Below are 26,108 nucleotides of genomic sequence, written 5' to 3'. Positions count from 1 at the left end.
ATTAATGTATTATTGCATTAGTAATAATAATAATATCCGAGTACACTCGATCTTTTGTGTGTGTGTGTGTGTGTGTGTGTGTGTGTGTGTGTAGGTATCTCATAAGACGCGTAAACGGTATAATAACAGTTATATTATATGCATAGATGTAATATAACCAAGGTACCTCTCTGCAGCCTTTGGAGGGTTCGAGGCTGAGCTGGATCAAACAATAATATTCGTAGAACCTGAGTACTCGGATACGTCGCGTAGGGGCTCAATATCGGTCGTCTGCAGCGAAAATGTGATGAAGGTTTACAAATTTCATCGAGGAGGTGACTAACTTAAACGTTTTTAAAAAAATATTTTTTTTTCAGTCGGGCGCGTGCAAAGTCTAAGCTTTGTCCGTGGCCTTTATATAATACGCAGTCAAAGGTCTTAGGCAACGGGTGATGCCTTTGAGCGCCACCGTCATATATAATATCTCGCCCCATTTCTGTGGTTTTTATATACTATTAGTAGGCAGCTCCTATATATAATATTATTTCCATGACCAGTTTCGAGAAAATTCACACCGTCTAGGCTACGCGCCCTAAGTATTTGGGAAAGTGAGTTTATAGTTATCGGGACCCACCAAACCCCTCACACTTCCTCACCAATATTTGTTTTTCCGAAATACACCTCAGAAATAATCGTTTTTTTTTTTTTTAGCCACAGTGGGTATATATAAGCACGTCGATGCCACAGTCATAGTTACCGCCTTTAATTATTTTAAAAAACAAATAGCTTTCACCCGCAATTTATACGGACGGCATCGTGCACGGTTGCAGGTGCACTTTAAACGGCTTCCGCAGCAGAAACCGCACCAAAAACGCAATATTGATATTGGAAGAGAGCCGCAGATGATCTCGACGTTTACGGTTTACGGTTTACTCGTTAGCGGTGAAACGGTTCTTTCGAAAGTCAACAATATATTTTAATAAATTATGTTATAATATATTATTAAGATTGGCAAAAGTTAGGTATCGTTAAACATTATCATGATCAATTAACGTACAATCCACGACTGTTTAGAACGGCCCGCGATAGTATAAAATGTTACAATAAAAGAACGTCCTACGAATTCATTGTACTTTTTCAGTGATAGCCTTTGGTTCTCGTTCGTGAAATCGTCGAAACATATTTTATTTTATTTTTTCTGTAACGGGGCCAAACGGATCGGCAAATAAAATAGCGTTACTGCCAATAAGCGTAGGGCAAAAAATGTTTCGATGTCGTAACATATTATTATATTCTCATTCCTTGTCATTTTACGGTTTTATTGGAAAATGCAGGTTGCATTATCGTACAAGCGCGTTTTTTAATATTTTGTTTTCCTAGCTATTTCACAGCAGTCCAACTACCTTTGAATAAATCAGTGTGTTGTTTTATTCTCAACAACAACGCCTGCCTAACCGAAGAAACAGTATTATATTTTATATTATTGTTCTCGACACAATCGAGTAATTTGTAATAATTTGTAATAATTGTAATATTTATTTGTTTTTTGATTGGTTTTAATTGAGGGCATTTTAATGGCTTATAATTATTAAATTATAAACATTTCACTATTTCACTCGTGAGTCGTATAATTTATTATTCGGACATATATTACGGAATAATATTATGAGAATATATTATTTTTAACGGTTAATGATTATAACTTTTGATTTGTTCAGGTACTATTTTTATTTATTTTTATTAATTTCTATCAACTTTATAAGATTTTATTTCGAAATTAATATTGTCAGTGAAACAAACTGTACCTAATCATAATATTGAGATGATATAAAAGGTTTCATTAAGTTTTTATAAACATCATAAATATTAACTTATTTGTAATCTAATGATGGTTTATAACGGTACAACTTATAGGGTAGTTCAATAATGTTACCTAGTAAGTATAGTATCATAACATAACTCGTACTATCGATCTATAGCATTATTATGATTATTTATTGTGTTAACCTACCTCACTAATGGCGCAGATGAAGAAATTAGACTCCCATAAACTATACCCCAGAGACAAAAACTTTTGAAAAATATAAAACTAACAAAAGAATTAAACCCAACAATATAACAAACAACTTGTTTTAAAAAATTATTAGTAAATGTATGTCAAAAAAAAAAAAAAACGCTTTAGATAATACACTAACACCTAATAACGCTATTGCAAACTTCTAAAATTTTATATTATGTATCTAGTTGCCACAAAATGTAAAAGTTGTATTATAAATAATTCTTTTTTTAATTTAAATATGGTCCAAGATGTACTTTACACTCTATTATTGTGGATATATATGGGATCAACATATTATATAGCCTACGGACCATGGTAGGTACCTACCGGTTAACCACATTAACTAAACTAAGTAAAGACTGATAAAGAAATAGCAATTACTCTTTATACAAACGGATTTTCTCTCATTTCTATCTCTGTCTCTCTATTGCCTTTAAACAAGCACATAAATTTACCAAATGGGCTCAAACTCACAACCAGAAATCTAAAATGTAGGTACACGAAAAACAAACAAATCGCAAAATGTAATACTATAAAAAATAAATTTTAACAGCAATTAAACCACGTTATACGGTATACATACATTCGTGCGAATATCGGATAGAACAATAGAATACATTTTTTGACTAACAAAAATCAATTAACTTTTTAATCTTTTTTAACTGTTTTCAGTAAATTATCGTACAGGACGTGTTAACACAACATGATTTTTATTTAGGTTTATTTACGTCAGTTATAATAGTTAAGAAGCTGATTTTTATGCAAATACATAATTTCATCGAATGTAGATTTCTTAATATTATGATTAAAAAACATGAGTCGTTTTATGCTACGTTTTACATTCATATTACATTCGTACGTTTCATATTTTTATATTAACCATCTATTCGCAAACACATCAACAATAATCATTAATGTGTGAAATAATAATATTATGTTAAATATCTGTCGCAAATTGTAATAGAGAACACCATAAAAAATAATACAAAAGATTATAGGTAACGATTTTTGATAGTTAATATCAATCTCTAGTTGCTAGTAAATTCTCAACCGTTCGTTCGTTTTTCTTTTCAATAATTTTTTTTATTTTTTGTAAATATTTTTAAGATTGTTACATAAAAACATTTTGGTTCAATACTTCATGTTTTAAAATACCTACCTATATATATATATATATTTTGGCCAGAACAGCAACACAAACATTTTTATTACATAACAATCAACGAAATGGTAGTTATAACGAATACTTCAGACTGGCGTAGGTTGGAATGAAAGATGCATAACAAACCCACGTCTGAGAATACTATCTAAATCAGAACAGAGAAAAACCGCAGTCTATTGAATCGCTAAAATCAACGACTTTTATTTTATTATTATATTTTCCGTTCCTCAGTAATCCTCACTGCCAAATTTTATTAGGCTGCAGAAAAACGCAGAATACAAACGTTTACGGTTGTTGAAAGGTGAATTAATGAAAGTTAAAATTCACCAGCTCACAAACAAATCTTAAAGTATATTGTAGATACGATGATTTCTATTGTCCGCCGTATTTTTGTCCATCGGTTTCGCATTTTAATATGTTCCCATAAAGCTCCAAAATAGGAGACCGGGTTTAAGGAAAACTTTTTCATTATTTCATAACTTTTTAATCCTTGCGGTTTTCGACTTTCTCCTCGATTATTTATTTTAATATTTTATAGACATCGTAAAATGCCCAAGATGAATATATTCGACTGTAGTATTATTATATATTTTGGGCTTTTAATGGAATTGTTTTGAATTGTTCGGTTTGTTGTTGTTTTTTTTTCGTGTTATTCTATTCAAATTTATAATTTAATCTTATAATAATCACAAAATTTACGCCAAAGTGACACTATGCAGACTCTATATACTCCGTTAGTATAACATTATATTATGCTATCGTTATGAGCATAGCACATTTCAATACATATATCAGTTGTGTAATACGGTTAACTACGGATGAATTACAGCAGAGACCACCAACGATCAGTGTTATTTTACAGAAAACGAAGTGTGTATATAGTGTATAGGTACATAATCACATTTTTCATTCTTTCTTCCTTTTATTTTTTTTTTATAATACATCTGAACCCGACACCGATCGATATGACGATATCCATTTTTTTTAACTTTTCGATGGTATTAAACGAAAAATCTCGTTAAATACATTTAAATGGCGTATCGGCATCAAAATAATTGTATTTATAACGCAATGCTGATAGTGTATTTAACTCGAGTCTAATTTAAAAAATAACTGTTGCTTGGGCAAAAAAAAAAAAAAAACATTAATAAAAAGTGAATAGAACAAAGTACTATCTATGTTTGTTTTACTCTCGGAGACAAAGTAAAATTAATTATGTCCACAATATCCACAGTTATTGTGCAGACTGATTTTCAATAAACAATAACAATGTTTACCAACTTCAAAGTTTTCACTAAATTACTATCTAAAAATAATGGTTCAACGATTTTTGCAATCATATATTAAAACATAAAAATAGCATAAAACAATACTGAATTATGACAAGAAAATATATAATATAATACAATAATATATTATATTTTATCCTTATTTTCAAATACGATTATACAATTTTTTTCATTCATAGCTTTATATAATAATGCACTTTTATTTTCATTTATGTGTGTGTGTGTGTGTGTTTGTGTGCATAAGATAATTCTTATTATGATTCTTAGATAGTCAAGATATATCCAGATTATTTACTGCATTTGTATTTTTAAAAAGTATTTATTCCGTCCAAAAGACTGTTATATTTTTCTTATCAGATTTATTTACATTTTGATATTTTTTTCATCCTTAAGCTCATTAAAATAAGGCTATGGAAAAATGAAACATTTTGAAAACATATAAAAACATTATCCATCAGAAATTTATATCATAGCCGTTACTCAATTACTGTGTACACAGTGCACGTTAAAAGTGTAAAAAGCACAAAAAAATACATGTTTATATTATTTATATTTTATGAGGAAAAAAACATTCTCAAGTGTAACGATTAATTTATAATACATACAATATATTATTTTCCACATAATATTTTCTTTTAAAGGTAGTATTGTATGTTTAATACCAATTAGTCATGTAGTATAGATGTACCGTACAGACTTATGATGAGTAGCTGTTGCTGGGCATATTATAATTTTGACCAAACTATTTTCCGCAAAGCACTTTTTGTTGAAAAAAATAAAATTTAATAATAGTATAATATTTGTAGCATACACAGTACCTAGGCTAATATAAAAAATATTTTTGTAAATACCAGACGACTTAATTTAGATAAAAAAAATTATCGTTTTATTTCATCTATACAAGCTATAATATACATTTTCGTCAGGTCCCGTCAACACCTTAAGGCAACACATATTATACCATTATATATAGGTACTATCAAATTTCATTCATTCGTCTCTCAACTCTTTGACATCCCGTTAAATTGGCATAGTCGTATATTATTCTTCGTACTAGATCTTTCCGGCGGTACGCGCAATAATATCACTATACCATATTATCGTTATATAGGTATGATAGTATGATATTATTATTATTATTATTATTATTATTATTATTATTATTATTATATGTGTATTACTTTTCATTCGCCTCTGTCGTACGCGAGCGTTTAGGAAGTGGCTCGTTTAACAGTAAATGAAACGTTATCAAATAAACGAAAAAAAAAAAAAAATGTCTTTATGATATTTTTAACAGTCGACGGTAGTTAAAACTTTTAACGAATGTATATACACGCTCGCAACAATAACCGGCACTTTCTACGCATGTACTGTAAACTTTAACATACATAAACACGACTAGGATATAACTACAACTTTAGCCGGAAATTCAACACCTCTAAGATTAATTATAATATTTTTTATACCTTAAATCGCACGACAGGTACTACACCTATAGAGCACCGTATCCACCGAGTTCGTATACGACCGCCATCGTGTGATAAGTCACACACATTTGAAGAAAAAAAAGTACCAATAATCATAATAATAATCATATTAATCATATTAATATCATAATAATATGTTGCTGAAATAATTAAATCGAATCATAATATATCCACAATTATAGTATCGACCAACGAGACGATTAGAGACTTTGAATCGATGTTCAACGTCCATATTAAAATAATTCACAGTAAAATGCGCATATTATATTAATATGATTATAAATCTGGTTAAAAAACAATTTAGTTAAGTCACATATTATATACATGTAGGTACCTATATACAGTAGATAATATTATATTATACGATCGCTATATATATTGTGGTATTTATTTCAAACTAAATAAATATTTTATTATAACACTCGTATATAATATGTATTATTGTATTATATGTATTGTGCTATTATATATAACTGATTTATGGTTTATTAAATATTTACAATAAAATAAGCGCTTTCAATTATTATTATTATAGGTGTTTCTCAGACAGAAAGAAAAATAAATAATTCATGGTTTACACATAATATTAACAGTTTCTATATTGTTATGTATACTTGTTACGATTTTAGTAAAATTCTACTTTTAGCCTACCAATAAAGCGTTTCTATTCTAGTTTAATAGGAATCGTCAAATTATAATAATTTTGTAATGATCAACTCTATTATTTTTTTATAAAAACATCTTTAATTGGCATAATTTAAAGTTATATGGAATTGGTAAAAAAATAGAAAAAAAATTGAATAGCTCTTAAGTCATAACGGTTTACACTCTTGAAAAAGTTAAAGTTAATCATAAAGTAACTGAGATATTACAGAAACTGAGTTTTGGTCGGTTTTATTAATTTTCTCAGTAATTGAATTATATAGTGTCGTATAATTGATATAGATTCGAATGCAATTGTTGGACAAATTAAAATAAATATTCTGGGTAAAGTATGCAGGTTGGTTGTATAGTTATTAGAGTTTGGTTTAGTTTAAAATGTTCGTTGTCATATTGCAATGTTATAAGCACAGTCGTATTAAAATATCAAATTATAACATTAATTAAAGTCTAAATTATGAAACAGTTAACCCTGTTAAAACAAATCTAAAAGCTCCGTTATTCTCATATATTAATAAAAGTTCAAAAACCAGTATCAAAAGCGTAACATACATTTTAATGCATTTAAACGATACAAAAAATTAACATCGCCTTAAAATGTGTATTAGGTTAGTATAATATTATTCAATACAAAATGACAAGTTCAATGAAGAAGAACAAAAATAAAAATAATAATAATACATTTAGGTACGTTATATGTATCGAAGAAATAAAACAATTCACTAAAATTCAAACTTATCAATTACTCGGTTATTTTTTAATCAAAGTCTGAATTCTGTGTTGAATAGTTTTGTGTTGAATTATAAGTTCCTTAAAATGTTGTCTAATTTTAATTTAAAAAATATAAATGCATATTATTATTGAAGTAATTAACTAGTGAGCAGTAAGTAACTATAAATAATTAAAATGTTTATACATATTTAACACTGTCATAAATCACTTAAAAATGTTTCATTGGTGATCATGACGTAAAATAGTTTTAGATTTAATAATTATAATATTTTCTTATCAAAAATAGTAATACAAATAAATTTTTGAAAACTGAATGTAAACCTACCATAAGTTTAACCGTTCGCAGATTTCCAGAAACTGTACCTAATGTAAAATGTATTTTAATTTTTAAGAGTTGCTTTATGTTTTTGATTCAAATAAATTGATAACTTTACATGGCATTTCTGGAGCAAGGTTCTATCCAAAATAATTATGATGATCGATAAAAACAAGTAAGTAACAAAAAATAACTCACACATATCTTTGTAAAATCAATATATACTTATAAGAAAAAATTAATAGGATATCGACTTTTTAAATCAAGCCGATAATATTTTAATTTCGAGATTAAAAAATATGTCTGCCACACCATTTTACTGTAATTTTCTGTAACCCTAAATTCTAAATCCATGTTATACTTGAGTGTATTTTATAATCAGAATAGTGCATTCTAATTATTTTATATCTTTATTAGTTATAAATCAGTGGTATAAATTAATACTTGACTGTTTGCTACTATAGAATTGGGCAGGTAACTGACGCTGCTAGTAACTCGCTATAAATAAATAATTGCGTTCAGAATAATATTATGAATGGAAATTGGCTTATCCATTAATTAACAATATTTATTCAATTCATTTTATCGTTAACAATATTTTACTTAGCAAATATTGTGTTTAAGCTATTTAATGTCCGAAAATTGTTTTCCGAAAAATACCATGAAAATACACACAAGGCTGACTCAATGTTAAAATCAGAGTAAAATTATAATATTATGTAAAGATTACAATCAAAACATAAATATGAATTGTGTTTTATTTAATAATGTATTGACGCGTGATAAAATTTAAATAAATTTAAAATACAATTTAAAGTTATTCACACTGTTATAATTTAAAACTCAACATTGGGTTCTATCGTAGGTGCTACTGTGTAGAGGGGTGTAAGCTGAGCCCTCCCCGCAGAGCAATTCGACCCCCCCCCCCCTAAATAAAAACCATTGTCAAATGTTAAATAAATATTTTAGTTATAAAATGCAAAAACCAATGTAAGTATACTTGCCGCACTCCCTACAAAATTCTATTTTCATAATTTTAATTTTTTTTTGTCACTATGGGTATTGGTCTCTATTAGATTTCAATCATTTCGTTTTATGGTTGTCAAGTAGTTAAAGCGATAAATATTATATATCAAATTTTTGGATATAATAGTATTTTACATTTTCCCACAGATATCCATAGAATAGTAAGTTATCATCGTTGTTGTGCAATAAAATATACACTTAAAATACAGATATCGTGTAATAAATATATTATTTTTTTTATATAAATAAAAAAGGGTTTTTAAATTTCTTCAAAATCGCGAGTATATGCCATTAATGATGTCGTTATTTCAACGGCTGTACGTAAAAAGTTTGTAAATAATGTAATGGTATTGCTTGAATGTGCGTTTGAACCATTAACTTTCGTGATCATTTTTCTTAAAACGACTATTCTCAAACTGTTTATGTTTCAAACTTTTTTTTTAACGTTCGATACTTTTACATCGGAGACAATTATTTTCATGAATTACGTAAACTGAAAAATAATCTCATAGAATATGAGCTTTTATTCGCGAGAGTCAAGATTAGGAAAATAACTTATTTTTCTACGTAAATGTCTCAAAAATAATATTAATATCTATTTCGTATTATATTGTAGTAGGTAGGTATCAATAATATATTATTTTTGATTATTTGAAAGTAATTATTTTTTTTTATTCACAAATAGTGTGAGGATATTTTTAAGATTTATTTTATTTAGTGAAATTATGAACAGGTTCCGAAATTCGTATGGAATGATAAATAGTTAGTTATAAAATGTATTCAAATATTTCGGGAGCTTTAAAATATGTGTGTTTTCATAATATTATACAAAATAAACTGATTGGCTATACAAAAAAATTATTGTGCAAATACCTAAATAATACCAAATGCACATATTACTTAATATATCGTGTTATTTAATAATTATAACTAACTTGAATTATTTATCCTTCTTCGTCGTTGTAACAAAAAGCACTTTATAAATATTTATATATTATAAAGCTCGTTTATTTTTTACCTTTCTCTATATATTTTATATTGTCCACGAAAGTAAACGTTCGTATGGAAAATAATATGAAACCCGAAAGAATAGTAAAAAAAAAAACAGTAATTAATTAATGTTATTATAGTTAATCATGAATAAAATAATTATAATTAATTTAATTGTGTCAACTATGACAAAAACATAGCCGAACCACAATTAATTAATTTACTTTCGGTCCATGTTTTTTTATTGGTAAAAACAAACGGATGAACGTGTTATGAAATTTGTATTTCTTAATTCTAACAACGATAGATAATTAATAGTAATAACATGACAACTATATTATAATATTAAAGACAGGTAATAATAATATTGTTATCATAGTAATGTGTTTTTACCTGGTGTGATGAACAGCAATACGAACAGCAAGATGGACGTCCAAAGTTTTCGGGATTTCCACATCGTCTGCAACTCAGCGGCGGCCGGTTGATCCATCTCGGCGGCGGCGACGACTCCTCGATGGGCAGTTCTAGACCTTTTCGACGGGGGCTTGCGGTAATGCTTTACCATACATATAAATCAGGTACCGAATCGTATGACGTGTTTTCTCGGTGGCGGTGTTCGAGTTTCGCACAAGTATAATATTATAGTGAATATAGGAGTGTCGGCGTTAAGGAAGTAGTGGTGATATACACACTCGCGCGCGGTGTTTACGAGTCCTTCGCGGAAATGTTTCTATGGTAGGCAGTCGCGGGCCGTACGCGGTGTGAACATCAAACAGAAACGTTTAAGTGCGAATAAAAAACAAAAACTAGGAACAAACAAAAAAAAAAGTGGAGCTTTTGAAAAAACGTTGCGATTGGGGAAGGACGGGGGGGGGCACGCGAAGAGGGAACGCACAAACCGTCTGTGCGCGGGGCGACGACGACGGACGACGACGGAAAAATCGGTCCTTTTTCCTCCCTTTTAAATTTAAAATTTTTCTTCTCAGCGGTCGATCGCAATCACACACTATATTACTATGTACCGAAATGTACCTATATCATAGAGCAGCTGATGACAGTACGCAATGTTTTATACCGACAAATCGTCTCTGCCGACAGGGACGTTTTCCATTTTCCAAGACGGGTAGGCACCACTCGAGTTGTTGTTGGAGTGTATACGATAACAATAATATCGAACGACAACACCGTTGAGACAATGTCGACGGACGGTAATAGCCAATAATATTATTGTTATTGCCGTCGCTGTGAACACACGTGCGCCTGGTGGAGCGGAGTCGACGGGCGGATAGCGACCTGGTGCAATGTATTACGCGGCAATACTGAAAACGGCGTGTGTACGGTGCTCCGAGCGGGGGGCGGCCTGTCGCGGAGACGTTCCAACGAGTATAGAACGAGTGTGGCCCAACCGACGGCGACGGCAGTGGCGGCGGCGACGACGATCGCGTACGTTAGCTCTCTCTGACGGTCGCCGCCGCCGCCGCCGGTTGATGCTGTTCGACCATAATACCAGCCGGGTGCATATTATTAGGTATTAGTGTATTACAATATAGTACGGTGGTCTTAATCGCGAAATAGGTAAGCTTATACAACATCGGCGTTAAATTGTTATACAAAATATTATGACAATTTTTTTTTTTTTGTAAGACACGTCTGCATGATTATAATATGGCCAGAATTTTATCAAAGGGGGGGGGGGGTAGGATTGCCAAATTTTATCTTTTTTTTAATATTGATCAAAAACTCGTGAGCTGTTTGGCTATAATACCAGCGGGGCGCATAGTATAAGGTATTATACTAGTGTATTACATATTACGGTGGTCTTAATCGCGAGATAGGTAAGCTTATACCACATCGGCGTAAAATTGTTATACAAAATATTATTAATTGATATTGACAATTTTTTTTTTTTTTTTGTAAAAAACGTCTGCATGATTATAATATGACCAGGATCTTATCAAGAGCGGGGGTGTTCCCAAATTTTATCTTTTTTTAATATTGTTTAAAAACGCATGAGCTGTTCGACAATAATACCGGCCGGGCGCATATTATTAGGTATTAGTGTAACACATAGTACGGTGATCCTAATCGCGAAATAGGTAAGTTTATACCACATCAGCGTATAATTGTTATTGCCGAACAAGATATTAATTGATATAAACATTTTTTTTTTTTTTTACACGCCATGATTATACGGCCAGGATTTTATCAAGAGGGGGGGATTGCCAAATTGTATCTTTTGCTTAGAGTGTTCAAAAACTCGTGAGGGGTACTGACCTGAACACCCCCTCCTTGCATACGCCCTAGAGGTAGGTATAGGCACCGGACAGGGACAGTGACAGTGACTGTTGAATTTAAACGAGTGAGCAGTGTATACCGCTAGGCACGGTTAAATTGAAAATGGCTATTTAAACTTTAAAAGAAGTTTAACGGAGTCGTATCTGAACGAAAACCCGCCTGTCGATAAGTAATAATATTATGCCGATTAGATATTAAATAATATTATGAAATACGATTTATCGAATACACGACAAAATTATAATAATTAATTATACCAACACTCATTCTCTCGCGATTAAGTTATAGTGTTATTACTGATTGACCGAAAACCCGCGTGATGATAATTAATATAATTAGATATGATTTCGTATTAAATAATATGAATTGCAATATAATGATTTATCGTGGATTTACCTCAAAATTATACTCAGCGACGGATAGGCATAAGGTATATCGATCCATCTAACCAAATACCAGTAATATGATTCCAAATAAATATGAGTCCGAGAATAAGACATGAGAGCAAAAACAATACATTTCCATATTTTGATAAAAATCAGTTTTTGATTGCGCATTGTTAAGAAAAAAAAACTAAGTCGTTTTGTGTAACAGCCAGACATTTCCGGTTGTATTAAATACAAAGATATTATATAAAATTGTATTAATTGGAGATGACTTGTTATTGCTCTCAGGTCTTCAGACACATTCTAAGAAAATACATTCCGATGAAATATTTTTCCAGCTTAATATGATTCTAAATAAATATAGTTCCGAGAAAATATATTCCGAGAATAAAAATTCCGACAAAATATTTTTCAGCTAAATATCCCCCCCCCCTCAGACGTTTGATTACAGCTACTATAGGGTTTAATAATAGTATTCGATTAAATTATATTTTCCACTCAATATTATACTCGTACTAATTTCTCATTATCTAAAAATATAAAAATAATTTTATAGCCTGACACTCGTGGCCGACTCATATTTAGCTTACCGGCCAAGTTCGGACCGGAACTTTTACTGACTCTCATTCTCACGCGATTAATGCAATAATGCGATATTGCGTTTATAGTAATTGACCAAAAACCCACATGTTGATATTATAATAATATTATCATAATCATATTATGGAAAAGATATGAAATAATATGAATTCAAATTTATCGGAAATCGGGATGTGCCAAGTAGTCTGTTCTTCGTTGAGTGACGTTGACTACTGCCTACTACTCGTTATTGAGTCTTATTTTGTGTTGTTAAATTATTAAGTCTTATATTATTCATAATTTTGTGTTTAATCCTTTTTTTTTTTAAATTACATTTTGGTAAATACTTAATAAAACATGCTTTTTCATAAATTAATGATAATTAATAATGTTCACTTTAACAATATTTGATAAACTTTTTGTAAGTCGTTTTTGGTATAGATATCACATCCGACACCAGTGCGATATAGTACCTACGTTAATATGTCATATAGATTCCTTACGACAATGTTACCGATGTACCTATTAGTATAATATATTAAATCTCCCCCCCCCCCCCCCCCTAAAACACCTACAAAACTTACTCGCAAATATTGATTCTTTAAATGTATAACGATCTAATACTAAAAAAATGTAAAAAGTACCTACAATAACAATGTAATATTATTTCCAGTCCCTCTTATTATTTTTTTAGAAATAACGCCTTTTGGTGGTTGGAAGCCGGGACTTGGGACGCAATTCGTGTTACACCTTTTTTTTACGTATTTATATTTGGAACCATTAAGCAACCGAAATAATCACGTTCTCTTGCTGTGCTTATCGTATATCTGTATAAGATACTGTAGTTTCTGTAATTATATCGGACACTGTTTTTATGCTTTACAGAAATAATATACTATTTTAAACTTTTAAAAATAATTTAATAACAAATACTGTTGTTTTATTTTTTTGAATTAATTTATATTTTAAATATTATTTATTTATTGTATTGATCACGAACAAATATGGCTTTGGGCGAATAATATAATTACAACTGAATATTATAATAAAAATAGTATTACTGTTTTGTCTCGTTTAAAAAACTGCTATTGTATACATATAGATCATAAAATAATACGGTGAGCGAGGAGAACAGTAGCGGATTTACGATAGTTTTTTTTTGTTCTAACTTTTTCGTGAATAAACCATTTTTATTTCCACCTCCGCCCTTCCTTATCCATTGGTTTATCACTGGGAATATGGAAGGGCATCACAAGATCACTCGTAAATTTAAAAAAAAATAAAACGTATATTATTTATAATAACTATATTATGATTATAATAACATTTAAAACTAACTTAATTAATATAAAACAAAGACTCTCGTATAGATGACTTACTAAACAATAATTATTGCTAAAACAATCGTAGCACAGAAATAATAATTTAAATAAAGAACTAAAATAATATAATTTCTATATAATTTTACAATATATGATATAATATTATTATGATGTAATACAAATATAATATTATGAAAAGAATTTCAGTAGGTGTACCACTGTACTTAAAAATTGTACTTGCATAACGACATTAAAAACAGATACGAAAATGTATCAACTATTTACTATAAAGATGCACTGCATAGATCCCCCCCAACAGTTTTTAAGGCTTGAAACTGATTGAACGAAATTCGGTTTCGGTTTCGGTTTTGTATACCGGTTTTTAATTTTTTCGATTTTGGTTTCAATTTTTTAATACCTGTATTAGGAAATTTCGGTTTTGGTTTCCATTTTGTACAACTATTTCCAATTTTTTTTGGTTTCGGTATCTTTTTATTTTCGGTTTCAGCTTTTTAACGGATTATACCGGTTTCTAAAATTGGTTTTGAAACCGGTTTCAAGCCCTGGTTTTTTTAATCATATTTTGGTTTAAAATATTTTTTATCGGGATCTGTGCTGCTGATACATTTCTGTAAAAAAAAAAAATAAACTGTTATATTATCATACATGTAGAGATATTTAGCTAACATTGTTATTATTAATAATAATAGTATAGATAATCGCTATAATGTATATGTTCATAAAGTTTTGAAAACAACGTCCTGTTGACGTAGGTTCGCAGTATCGTGTTGGGACGTAAATATTTTTTAAATATAGCTTGCATATTTTTTTTTTTTTTTTTTGGCATACCTATAAGTTATAATGGTATTAATTATTTCTCGAAACTCAATAATTCGGTGGAAATCCAGTAAAGTTCATTCAGTGCTACGACTGCGGTGCTGTGAAAACTGTCATATAGATTATATTATATAGCTGGTACAATGGGAAAACTATGGAAAATGATGATATTGTCGTATTAAAAAAAAAAGTTTATCGGCGGAGCGCATTTTTTTCCAAGTGTTGGGTGGGTGGACATTCAAAATCTCAACACGGCAGCAGTAGTATATACGGTTCATGACAAAGCCGGTTGCGTTTGGCGCAAAGGCGGTATTTACAAACAAACTGACAAGTGAAATACTAAATTAAATTTTTTTTTTAAATATCAATCGGAATTCAAACATTTTATATGTATCATAGTGCGACCCGCAGTAGGTAGTTGGCTTCGGTTTCATTGTATTCAATATTACATTTTTGTATAATACACAGGTAATCATAAACACATATTATATATATATATATACGCATTCTCTTCAATAATTTAAGTCTTCGACCATTGAGCCTTTGACAGGGTGATATAATATTGAACATATTTATATATTAGCGATATCTGAGTACGCGTACCAGAAAAACATCCAAAAACAATTTAATATTTTCATTTGTTGAATAATTTTGTATTAAAAATGATTTTGATGTGTATATATATAAATATTTTTTTTTTATATTACATAATGACCCAATAGGATGTCATTATATATTGCAACTTATATTATATTATCCTATCCGTCACGAGCCCCTACGCGTGAGTTTGCGAATCGGGTAAATGGTTTCAAAAAAAAATTGGAAATCCTCATAATAACGGGTGGAGAACGTAGACCATCTTAGACTTTTTCAAATAACACCAGTGGTTTCAGGTGGCTTACGTATCGCAGATATTATTACTTCGTTAGTCCATCTGATAACATTTTGCAATAAATTCGTAATTTTTACGAATGAAAAATATTTTTTTTTTTAAATATCAATTGGAATTTCAAGGATCATTACAAAATGAAAACCGTACTTGGTAGTTGGCTTCGGTTTCACTCAGTGTTGCATCCAGAAGAATTTTCTGAGGTGGAGCTCACTTTCTTCATTGGTCATACATTTTAATATTATATATTATAATATTATTATAAGTTATTGCAAATTATAATTTACAAATAAGAAATTTTAAATATTTAGAAATAACTACAAACCACATTTTAATGAACACGATTAGATAAGTTTTCGTAATGGTAACAAAAGTTGCGTTGCACATTTAACAAATATTATAGTAGGTAGGCTAATTTCAGAGGAGATTTGCCCACATCCCCCGTGTGGGTATAATAAATATAAACATATAATACTATGCCATATACACGTCCTCTTCAATATAATTTAAAATTGAAGCCATTGACTAGAGACTGGAACCTTGATGATTTTTACGGTTCCGGTTTCTGTTTGGTTCTCAGAAAAACTAAAATTAAGGTTTCGATTTCTTTTCAGTTATTCAATAATACAAAATTTGTTACCTGGTTTGGTTTTATACTTATATAAAAAAAAAATACTAAGTAAAGAAGTATCGGTTCCAGTAAGGTTCTGGTTTTTAAATTAATTTAAATAAGGGTTTTGGTGAAGTTTCAGTTCCTAATATTCAAAGGATTCCGGTTCCAAAACCGGTTATTTCCGGTAAGGTTTCAGTCCCTGCCGTTGACATTATGATATTATATTGAAAATTCGAAAATATGTATGTATTAGCAATATCAGCTGAGTACCAGCTACAATACAGAACAATATGCAAAAACAATTTAATATTTTCATTTGTTGAATATTGTTGGTATTTAAAAATATGTATTTTTTTTTTTTTTTTTGATATTACATAACTGCTCGGTCGGCTGCAGTAGTCATTAAAATATTGCAGCTTATAATATTATTATCCTATCGGTCACGAGGCCCCACGCGTGACTTAATAACGGTCGTAGAACGTAGTTCGTCGTAGACTTTTACAAAACAACACCGGTGGTTTCCGGTATTGTGTACGTATTGCGGATATTATCACTGCATTAGTCCACCGAACAACAACAAACTTTAGCAATAAAATCGTAATTTTTCATCGCAGAAATTCGCGTGAAACACAATTTGTTTTCAAATTAAATGTCACTTAATGTTGTGGACATAAATTGTCTCAACAACGTCTCCAACGCGACGAAGCTTCGCCACTGTGCAGCACTTAGGTATAGGTATTTGTTTTTAGGTATATGTACCCACATAAACATTAAACAGAATATTATATTGTATTGTTCACCGGAGTGTATATCTCTCGTTCATTTTGATATTATTTACGTTTTCTGTATATGTATGTAAAACGACTAAATAATATTTTACATGTTTGTGTGAATCATAATATTATATTATAAATTCATAGGTACCAAAAGTAAAATGTTGTACAAATCGTGGACATCGACCATTATACATGATTGATATCCACCTTAGCATTCACTTTAACAGATTTGTACTGTAGACTAATCTGACGGGATACGGGTAGGTATTATACAGTATTGATTTCACGATTGAACCTTATTGTGCTTATTTATTTTAATAACATTTGTTAAAGTAATTTTAGTTGTCGATACCTATTATGAATTACAATGTACAATAATTAATCATAACGTAGTCATTTCAAACCTTTCGAATATCTGCAATCACGATTTTTTTTTATAAGTAGGACGTATAAGTATTAAAAGTTTGAAAAACAATATGAATATTATTTTGCTAATAAAATAATATGTATAATAAAGTAAATACTGAGCTCCACTCGTATATGATTGCACATTAATAATAGTTTTCAAATTTAATTTTACTCTAAGCTGGTCAATTATTGATGTTTTTGATTTGCCATTAAATAATATAATGAATCATTTCTCCATTTTCGCCCCTAGCCACGACTGATCTTATAGAGCAATAAGGTACTTAACCGGTACAACACACCTGGTCACGGCAGGAGTTATATGACCAAACTAAAATTTCACAAAATACTAAATATGGATGAACATAACATACGATATCGTCAATAATATTATTGTTTTGAGAATATTGTTTTCTTTTTAAATTTAGTTTCCATGGTCTTTTATGAAGACTAAGTATCTACTCTATTGTAATACTCATTTCCGTTTGCCGAAACAAAATGCCTGTGCAAGTTCATCTGTAAAATACGAACTTATTTAAATTTTTTCTTATTACACACCTAGATCATTAGAGGAACAGTTTTTTTCAAATTTCAATAGTTTTATATGTTTTGTCGTTTTTGAGGAATTTAGTGAGTGGTATTTGGCATTTATGTAGGTATATTATAGATTATAACTTATAACTTATACAAAAGAAAAACATCACATCCATACAAATACACAAATAAAATGAAAATTTTAGTTATTAAAAATTAAGGATTGAAGTTAATGTAAAATACATGAACTATTGAAAAATATTATTTCATACAACAAATGACTATTAACAATTGTTTAATATTTGCCTCGTTTTGATTATAAATTAGATAGTTATAATATTATAAGTAGGCAATATTACTGATTTTCATAAATGGTAAAAATTAAATATGTAAGCAGTGTTTAATATTCGTCACTGATACGTCATTACAAATTACGTAATATGTAACATCAAAATAACAACAATGAAAATTATGTTATCGATAAATATAATTTAAAAGATTAAACTGTATACAATACGACTATATGAAAAAAAAGTTTTTTAGTGATGACATTTATTTAATCGATGTCACACCTTTTTATTTTAGGTGAATCCAACCATAAGTAATTACATTATATTATGTGTCATGATAGATACTCTAATGTGTAATAAAAAACGTAGTATTACATTTGGGTTCTGTCATTGAAATCGAATTACTATAAATGTGTGTATCGGGGTAACAAAATAATAAGAGATACCCACTTGAATATAGGATTTGTCATAAAGCTGATACCATTAAATATTTTACTAAAAAATATTAGATATTTTATTAAAAACAAAAATAAATCGAGCGTTCAAAGTAAATTTCATTGTAGATCAGAATAATATTAAAGTAATATTGTACTGCACGATTTATAAACATTATAATATTATTTCAAGCTCAAATAAACTTCAACTGACAAATACATAAAACTATACCTATTATGAATAATATACCAACCCATATGAATTTCATTAGAAATAATTAATAAACATCGTCAATTATTAATTATTATAAATCCAAACGCGGTAAAAAACATTATCATTATAGAAAATATTTTTGAGACGATATGTGGAAATCTAGAGCCGATGGTCCTTGTTTTAACCACATTTAATTTATATTGTAAAATATATATTCTCAAAATCGCGTTTTAAAATGACCCCGAGCCATGTTACTGCAGGGTGCTAAAATTCGAATATTGATAAATCATAAATCTTCATTACAATTATTTGCAGCTGAGAAAGGCGCAATGGTCTGTGCCTTTTTTTAGCCCCCTTCCTCCTATAAATTTTAGATACCACACGTGGTGTGGGGGACATTGAGTAGAAAAAAAATCTTTCACGATATTATTGCGTACTTTACGGTCGTTCACATTTTATTTCACATAGTCGTGTACCATATCTATATCTATATAGAGGGTGGTTTTTGTATTTGTACGAAACGCGTACTTTACTTCGAAAAGTATAACGTTTAAGAAAATAATATTTCTACGACGTTCGAAGTCGTTATTATAAACAACATTGTTGGAAAAACAATTATTTTATACTATTTTTTATCGTCATAATTTTTAAGTTCTTGCTTTTTGAATGACAGCATAATATTGGTATATTTTTTATATTTTTTTATATATTTTTTTTATTCTGAATGAGAGTATTTCTCAGAAATATTTTAAGAGGATCACCTTGTATATGGATTTAATTATAGCAGTTCATATCGGTCAGTTCGATAAGAGAAGTCAACAATGGACAGGTTTTTACTCACTTTAATTATTTTTGAACGATTTATATTATTACTTAAACGATATTCATCTAATTCTATTTTTTTTTGCAGTGAATAAAACAAAACAATACACTATGTGTCTATGCATAATGTATTGTTTGTATATAGAAAATATGTATTGTAAGTTATAAGTTATAACTATAGGTAAGTATATAATATTTTCCAAGTATAGTTCAAATACTGACTACCGTCTAATAAGTAGTCTAACCTAATTTCATGTTTAACATTTCCTTAAAAAATGTCAAAGATCCATGCAATTTCTCACGAACATAATGATTATTTATATGTGTTTACTTAAGTTTTTAAAATTTTATGGAAATTTAGTGTGTAACGACCTAAAGATGTCCAACGTTGCCGCGGTTTACCAAATTACTTCTTTCTTACGGTCCATTAAAATTTGGATAATATTTCAAAAACAAAATAATAATAATTATGAGTCTTACACCATTTATATTGTATATTATGATGACGTATAATATAAAATGTACAAAAATAAAATTCAAGTTCAAATTCAAATATGGCTACTAATTTTTTTTCCATAATAATATTATTGTATAATAATTATACAAAATACCAAAATATATCGTATCGACGTTTAACCAGAGGAATATTTCTGTATCACCCTTGTGTTTGGTCGACGGAATATACCTTAATATGTACAATGCATTGTGTCTAGTCTGCATACATAAAAACAAAAAAAAAACACATAATATAATAATTTATAATTTACGTACTATGGTCTACAACTGACATGACGGTTTATTGTTGTAATCGCTGTAAAACAAATGAAACACTTCTCCGCTGTCTCGTTAATTTCGTTTTCAACTTGAAGCATGCACGATAAAAACCGTATAAACTTTATGTGCAAGTTATAAATCATATCATATTATAACATACCACATGGTAATAATATAACAATAATAATAATAATATTGTGTACACGAAAAAACAACAACCCGGTTTGAAAATATATACCTTATCCTATAATATAGTTCGATGGTTATTATCTGTATAATATTTTTAGTACGCGGCTATTATTGGTAGGCGGTAAAATAAAAAATATGATTTTAAGTCGTAACGTCTGCTTCCATACCTTATTAAAATACGTGTTTAAGTATTCGGCAAGCATTATAATATACGATCTAATATTTACGGATTCAGCGATAAATTGTATTTTAATATTTATTCCATTCTGATATGCAAAATCCCGGATTTAATATATTTTAATGTTCCATTGTATCGGATGACGCTATAATAATATAAGCGACCTACCTTGCTCAGCTAACCGGACAGCGAGTTCCGGTTACTGACGTATATATACCACGGTTGCTGTATATAGTCGTATATTTAAATTGCCCGGATCATTCGCAATTGGTTGACATCAATCATTGCGCGAGCTGGTTGTCGACTTCTAATCTCGAAGGAACTTAACTCGAAAAACGAAAATAAAATAAAGCTGAGTTGTTGCTTTGGGTATGGGAATTCTCCAAAGTCCTGCAACAACTATATATGCTGTACAGAAAATACGGTATAAACCAGATTTTTAATATTCAAACGAAATAGATTGCGCGGAACTGCTATATATAGCCTGCTGCGTTGTAGTTGTTTTAAAACGCGAGATGAAATTTTAAGGGTTACTTTTCAAAGAAAGTGGTTTGTGTTATTCATGTAGAAAAAATTGAAACGTTTACAACACAATATGCTGGGGTTAGATAGTGAGACGCAACGAACCATAAAAAAATATATTATAATACTTAAGGACGAGTTTTGTGAAACGGAAATTTTAATCATTTTCGTAATATTATTGACATAATATTATTGTTATTAAATCGTACGTTTTAGGAAAGTAGGTATATATTCGTACTCGAACTTTTGTTGTTGTTTGGTTTTTTATTCATTTATACATTATATTCATCATCAAAGTTAAAGCCGTGGATTAAAATATTATAATTTATGTGAAAGTTTATTTTATACGAGTTGGATAAGTATTATGTTTGGAATTTCGAATATCTGGAAAACCTTTTAACAGTGTTCCAAAGGTAATTAAATTAACCGTACATACGGAATTAATATATTCCCATTATTTTTAAATATGTTTATTACATATAACGTAAATATTAATATTAAAATGATATTAATGCACAATAATTATTATTGTACCTACTATAGTGCGTTGTTTAAAATTCGTATCAATTATTATTTTATATTTGAGCATAATTATTATCACGTATGTTATGTACCTCCACTGAGAGAGGCTTCTTCACTACTCTGTTTTCCGTGTCATTATTTTATTTTGTTTATTATCATCGAATAGCCTTGTGGTTCAAAATTGTAACAGATGTAAAAAATGTTGAGAAAAAAATATAAATTTGAGCATACAATATAACAATATGACAATATTATAATAGCTTATGTATAACACGTTATAAAATATACATAATTTTTAAAATATTGCAAAATATGTAATTAGTTTATTTTTTAATACCCTTTATATCTTATATAATATTGTTTTGTACTGTATAGGATATTATTATTATTCACATTTCTCATTCCCGTCAAATACCGATTACGCTCTCGAGGTACCTATATAGGTACTGATTTTATGCCCGTTATTAAAATTTAGTCTTTATATTAATCCATCGTAAACAATGCGATTACGTCTTATAATATTATAGGTATACCTAACCAATATTTCAAAACTCAAAGGTACCTACGGGGTATTTCACTTTGGATATGCAAATTGCGATTATCCGTTGATTAAATTTACTATTTACCCTTATTTGACTCAAATGTTGATGGTAAAAATAATTGGATATAGATTTAGAGTTCATACTGCTGCAAGTGTTTCATAATATTCTAAGTTTTAAAATAAGTTGTTATCCGAAGATTGGAAGATATCTATGTAACAATTTAAACGATAGTTTGGTTTTGACAGCTGTCAAAAGAACAATTCGTTGTAGAAACTTATACAACTCAACTTAAGACGGATATACCAAGAAAAAGTTATGTCCAAAACGTAACAGAAACTAAAGTATCTATATACATTCAGAAAATTTATAAATTATATTTGAATTAGTATTGAATATTGGTGGAATCGAAGTTGCAGTAACATTAATATAATATTATACTGTAACAGTGTAGTATGTTTCTATAGATATTTTTATAAGATTTGGATCGGAAGCATGAAAAGTTTTGGTTTTAAAACTTAATATTTTTGTAATCGTTATTCTAACTCTATCAAAGGTATAATTGCTAATTATTATATTATCGTCTCCTCGACATCCGTTTCGCTTTTTAATAAATTGTAAATATAATAATATAATAATAAAACATGGTAGGTAAGTTTATTATTGAAATAATTATAATCGAATTATAGTTTTATTTGCATTTTTAAGTTCCCGTCGAATACTAAAAATATTCAATTGAAAATTTAAATGACATTTTATTTTATAAATATGACAAAATTATTAACATATCATTATATATTCGAATGAATCATTTTGAAATTCGTATGAACATTTTGCGATATTATATCGTAACCGTTCAAAAATAAATAATATTCAGTATATTGTTGCAACCGTTCTTTTGAAAGCCATAGCACGATTTGTTAGCGAACCACTTTATGTACATTTTTGTACGTTTTCTTTAGACAATATGATATCTAACAGCTTTGAATACAAAAAAAATTACACTGTGAGTACTCTACTACATCAGGTTATAATATAGTACAAACACGGTGATTTTTATCCCAATCTCTTTATTTGGATGTTCTTCCCACACACAATTTCTTATTAGTATACTACAACTCCCCTCCACATGTTATTGGTATCGATGTTTATATACAATTTTATTTTTAGCATTGGCTTTTATACTTAAATTCTATAAATAAATATACAATATACGTGTAGTACGTCAGGTTGTTGTTACACGGTATACTTTACTATAAAAATGTAATAAATTATATATATTATAAAAAAAATACTACCACTGTAGTATTTTTAATATCGGTGACACATTTATGTGTGACATTAGTCGTCGACGCAGTCTGTATACATCGCCTGTTATTTAAATTTCATACTCAGAACGCAAACGAATTCAAGATTGTAATTTAAAATTTAAAATGTCAATTATGTGTTATTTTTTTAATTCTAAAGTTTTCTTTCTCATATTGATAAATTAATTATTAAAAATAGTAAGAAAATAAATTAATGAGACAATATCACACAAAATATTACTATAAAAAATTATTCATTTAGAAATATGTAGGTACAAGTGTACAACTAGATAAATAATATTATTTATGCAAGAAATAATTTTTTAACTAGGTTTTGATTACTTTATTCAAATAACCTGCTGGATCAGGTTGATAATAAAATATCAAGATTTTGTCAAAATAGTATTCTCACCGTTTGCTGAAAATTTCTCCAAATCTACTTTTTAAAATATACCCATATAGGTACCTAATATTATGTGTTCAATTCAGGATTTACAGAAAACGATAGAGTTGACGAGCTATTTTTCCAAAAAAATAAAAAAAAAAAACAAAGAAAAAACCACGCACATCATGTTGCAAAACCTTCAATCGTTCCCTCTCCCAGCACGGAATTTCAAATGAGTTTAAACTTTTATTATATTAAAGGTAACATCAAGAGTCGTGATAGAAATAAAATACATATCGAAATACACAGAATCGCATAAAAAAAATATAACTTATAATAAACACACATACCCTCACTCACATATATATACTATTACACAGATTTAGAGTTCATGATGTTAAAACGAAATCCCGACTTATAATACTGAACTATATAATGGTAAGCTATTGCGCTGGATATTATTTAGACAGCCAATTTAGGGTTGACTTTATTTTTTTAGTTGTCTAGGTATTCAAACCAGGAATATCGACTGCAGTCTTATGCGTGTAGATGAAATAAAGTATAATAATTACAATTTTAAATACGCATTTCAAAAAAAAATCTTACACTTACAAATAGAGCTGTGTATCCTACACAGCACGTCGCGCGTCGTATTAATTACACACAATTTATAAACTATCAATTCTATAATTTCGAACGGAAAATTATATTATGGATAGAATTAAAATATTTTTTTTAGCCCACTGCAAAGCATTTAAATAAATTGACAATTTATTTAGGATATTTCGATGTAACATACACTGTTATTGTAGATAAAAAGATTGATAATATATTTTTGATCACTTACCTACGGTTAATGTCAATGGAGATTCGAGAAAAAGTAATGGACATAAAATAATTAACCAATTCCAACCAAACAAACTATCCAAAAATGCAGTGTTCAACATTCATGTTTACTTTAAAAGTATTGATTATATTTTTTAAACGTTGTGTTCAGTGCGTTATTTATAGGAGTTTTCCAATATCTAATTCATTATATTGAATTTTGTATTAAATTCTGTTGGAACACCATGGTTGCAGAAAAATATTTTATAATTCTACTAAAAAGAAACAAAATATGGTACTGAACATATTTTTTTTTTCGTTTGAACCATGTTTTAATAAAATATTTTCGATTGCCCTTCTTGGCTATCCGATTTTGACCTCGGATTATTACTAAAATATTCAAAAGACTGTTTTATCCATAAGATGCTCTACAGAAAACTTTATATTATAGTAAGGTATGTAAGGGTTTCTCAAGATACTTTTCAGGTATAAATAAAGCCATTAAGATCATGTATTTTTCCTTAAACAATTTTCAGGTCTTTAGCGAGCAGATACGGTGAATTATTGGTTTTAAATTGGCACGTATGATTTGATTCGAAAATAAAGAGCTTATTGTTATAGTCTATAGAAATTAATTTTGTGAATTTTGATTTAGATACATGGACTTTTTTAAAAAAAATATATACCTACTATTTAACGATTTACGGGTGGTGATTTCTCATTTGAAAATAAAATGGGGTCCATAAATTTAAGAATTTTAAAATATGGTCC

General features: G+C 29.0%; 1 protein-coding gene across 2 annotated transcripts in view; it reads right to left on the bottom strand.

Annotated features, from left to right (window-relative positions):
- The window catches only part of LOC100159428 (neural cell adhesion molecule 1), a 181,722-nt gene extending 170,641 nt beyond the window's left edge, over nucleotides 1-11,081 (bottom strand). For both annotated transcript variants that reach the window (XM_008180748.2, XM_008180747.2), the window contains exon 1: nucleotides 10,094-11,081. In XM_008180748.2, coding sequence (XP_008178970.2) covers nucleotides 10,094-10,265 — 172 coding nt within the window. In that variant the 5' untranslated portion in view covers nucleotides 10,266-11,081. The remainder of the gene's footprint in view (nucleotides 1-10,093) is intronic.
- Between the last annotated feature and the right edge of the window lie 15,027 nt (nucleotides 11,082-26,108).

Source organism: Acyrthosiphon pisum, chromosome X (assembly GCF_005508785.2).
Source record: "Acyrthosiphon pisum isolate AL4f chromosome X, pea_aphid_22Mar2018_4r6ur, whole genome shotgun sequence".
Taxonomy (NCBI): Eukaryota; Metazoa; Arthropoda; class Insecta; order Hemiptera; family Aphididae; genus Acyrthosiphon; species Acyrthosiphon pisum.
This window is presented reverse-complemented; position numbering and strand designations above follow the sequence as displayed.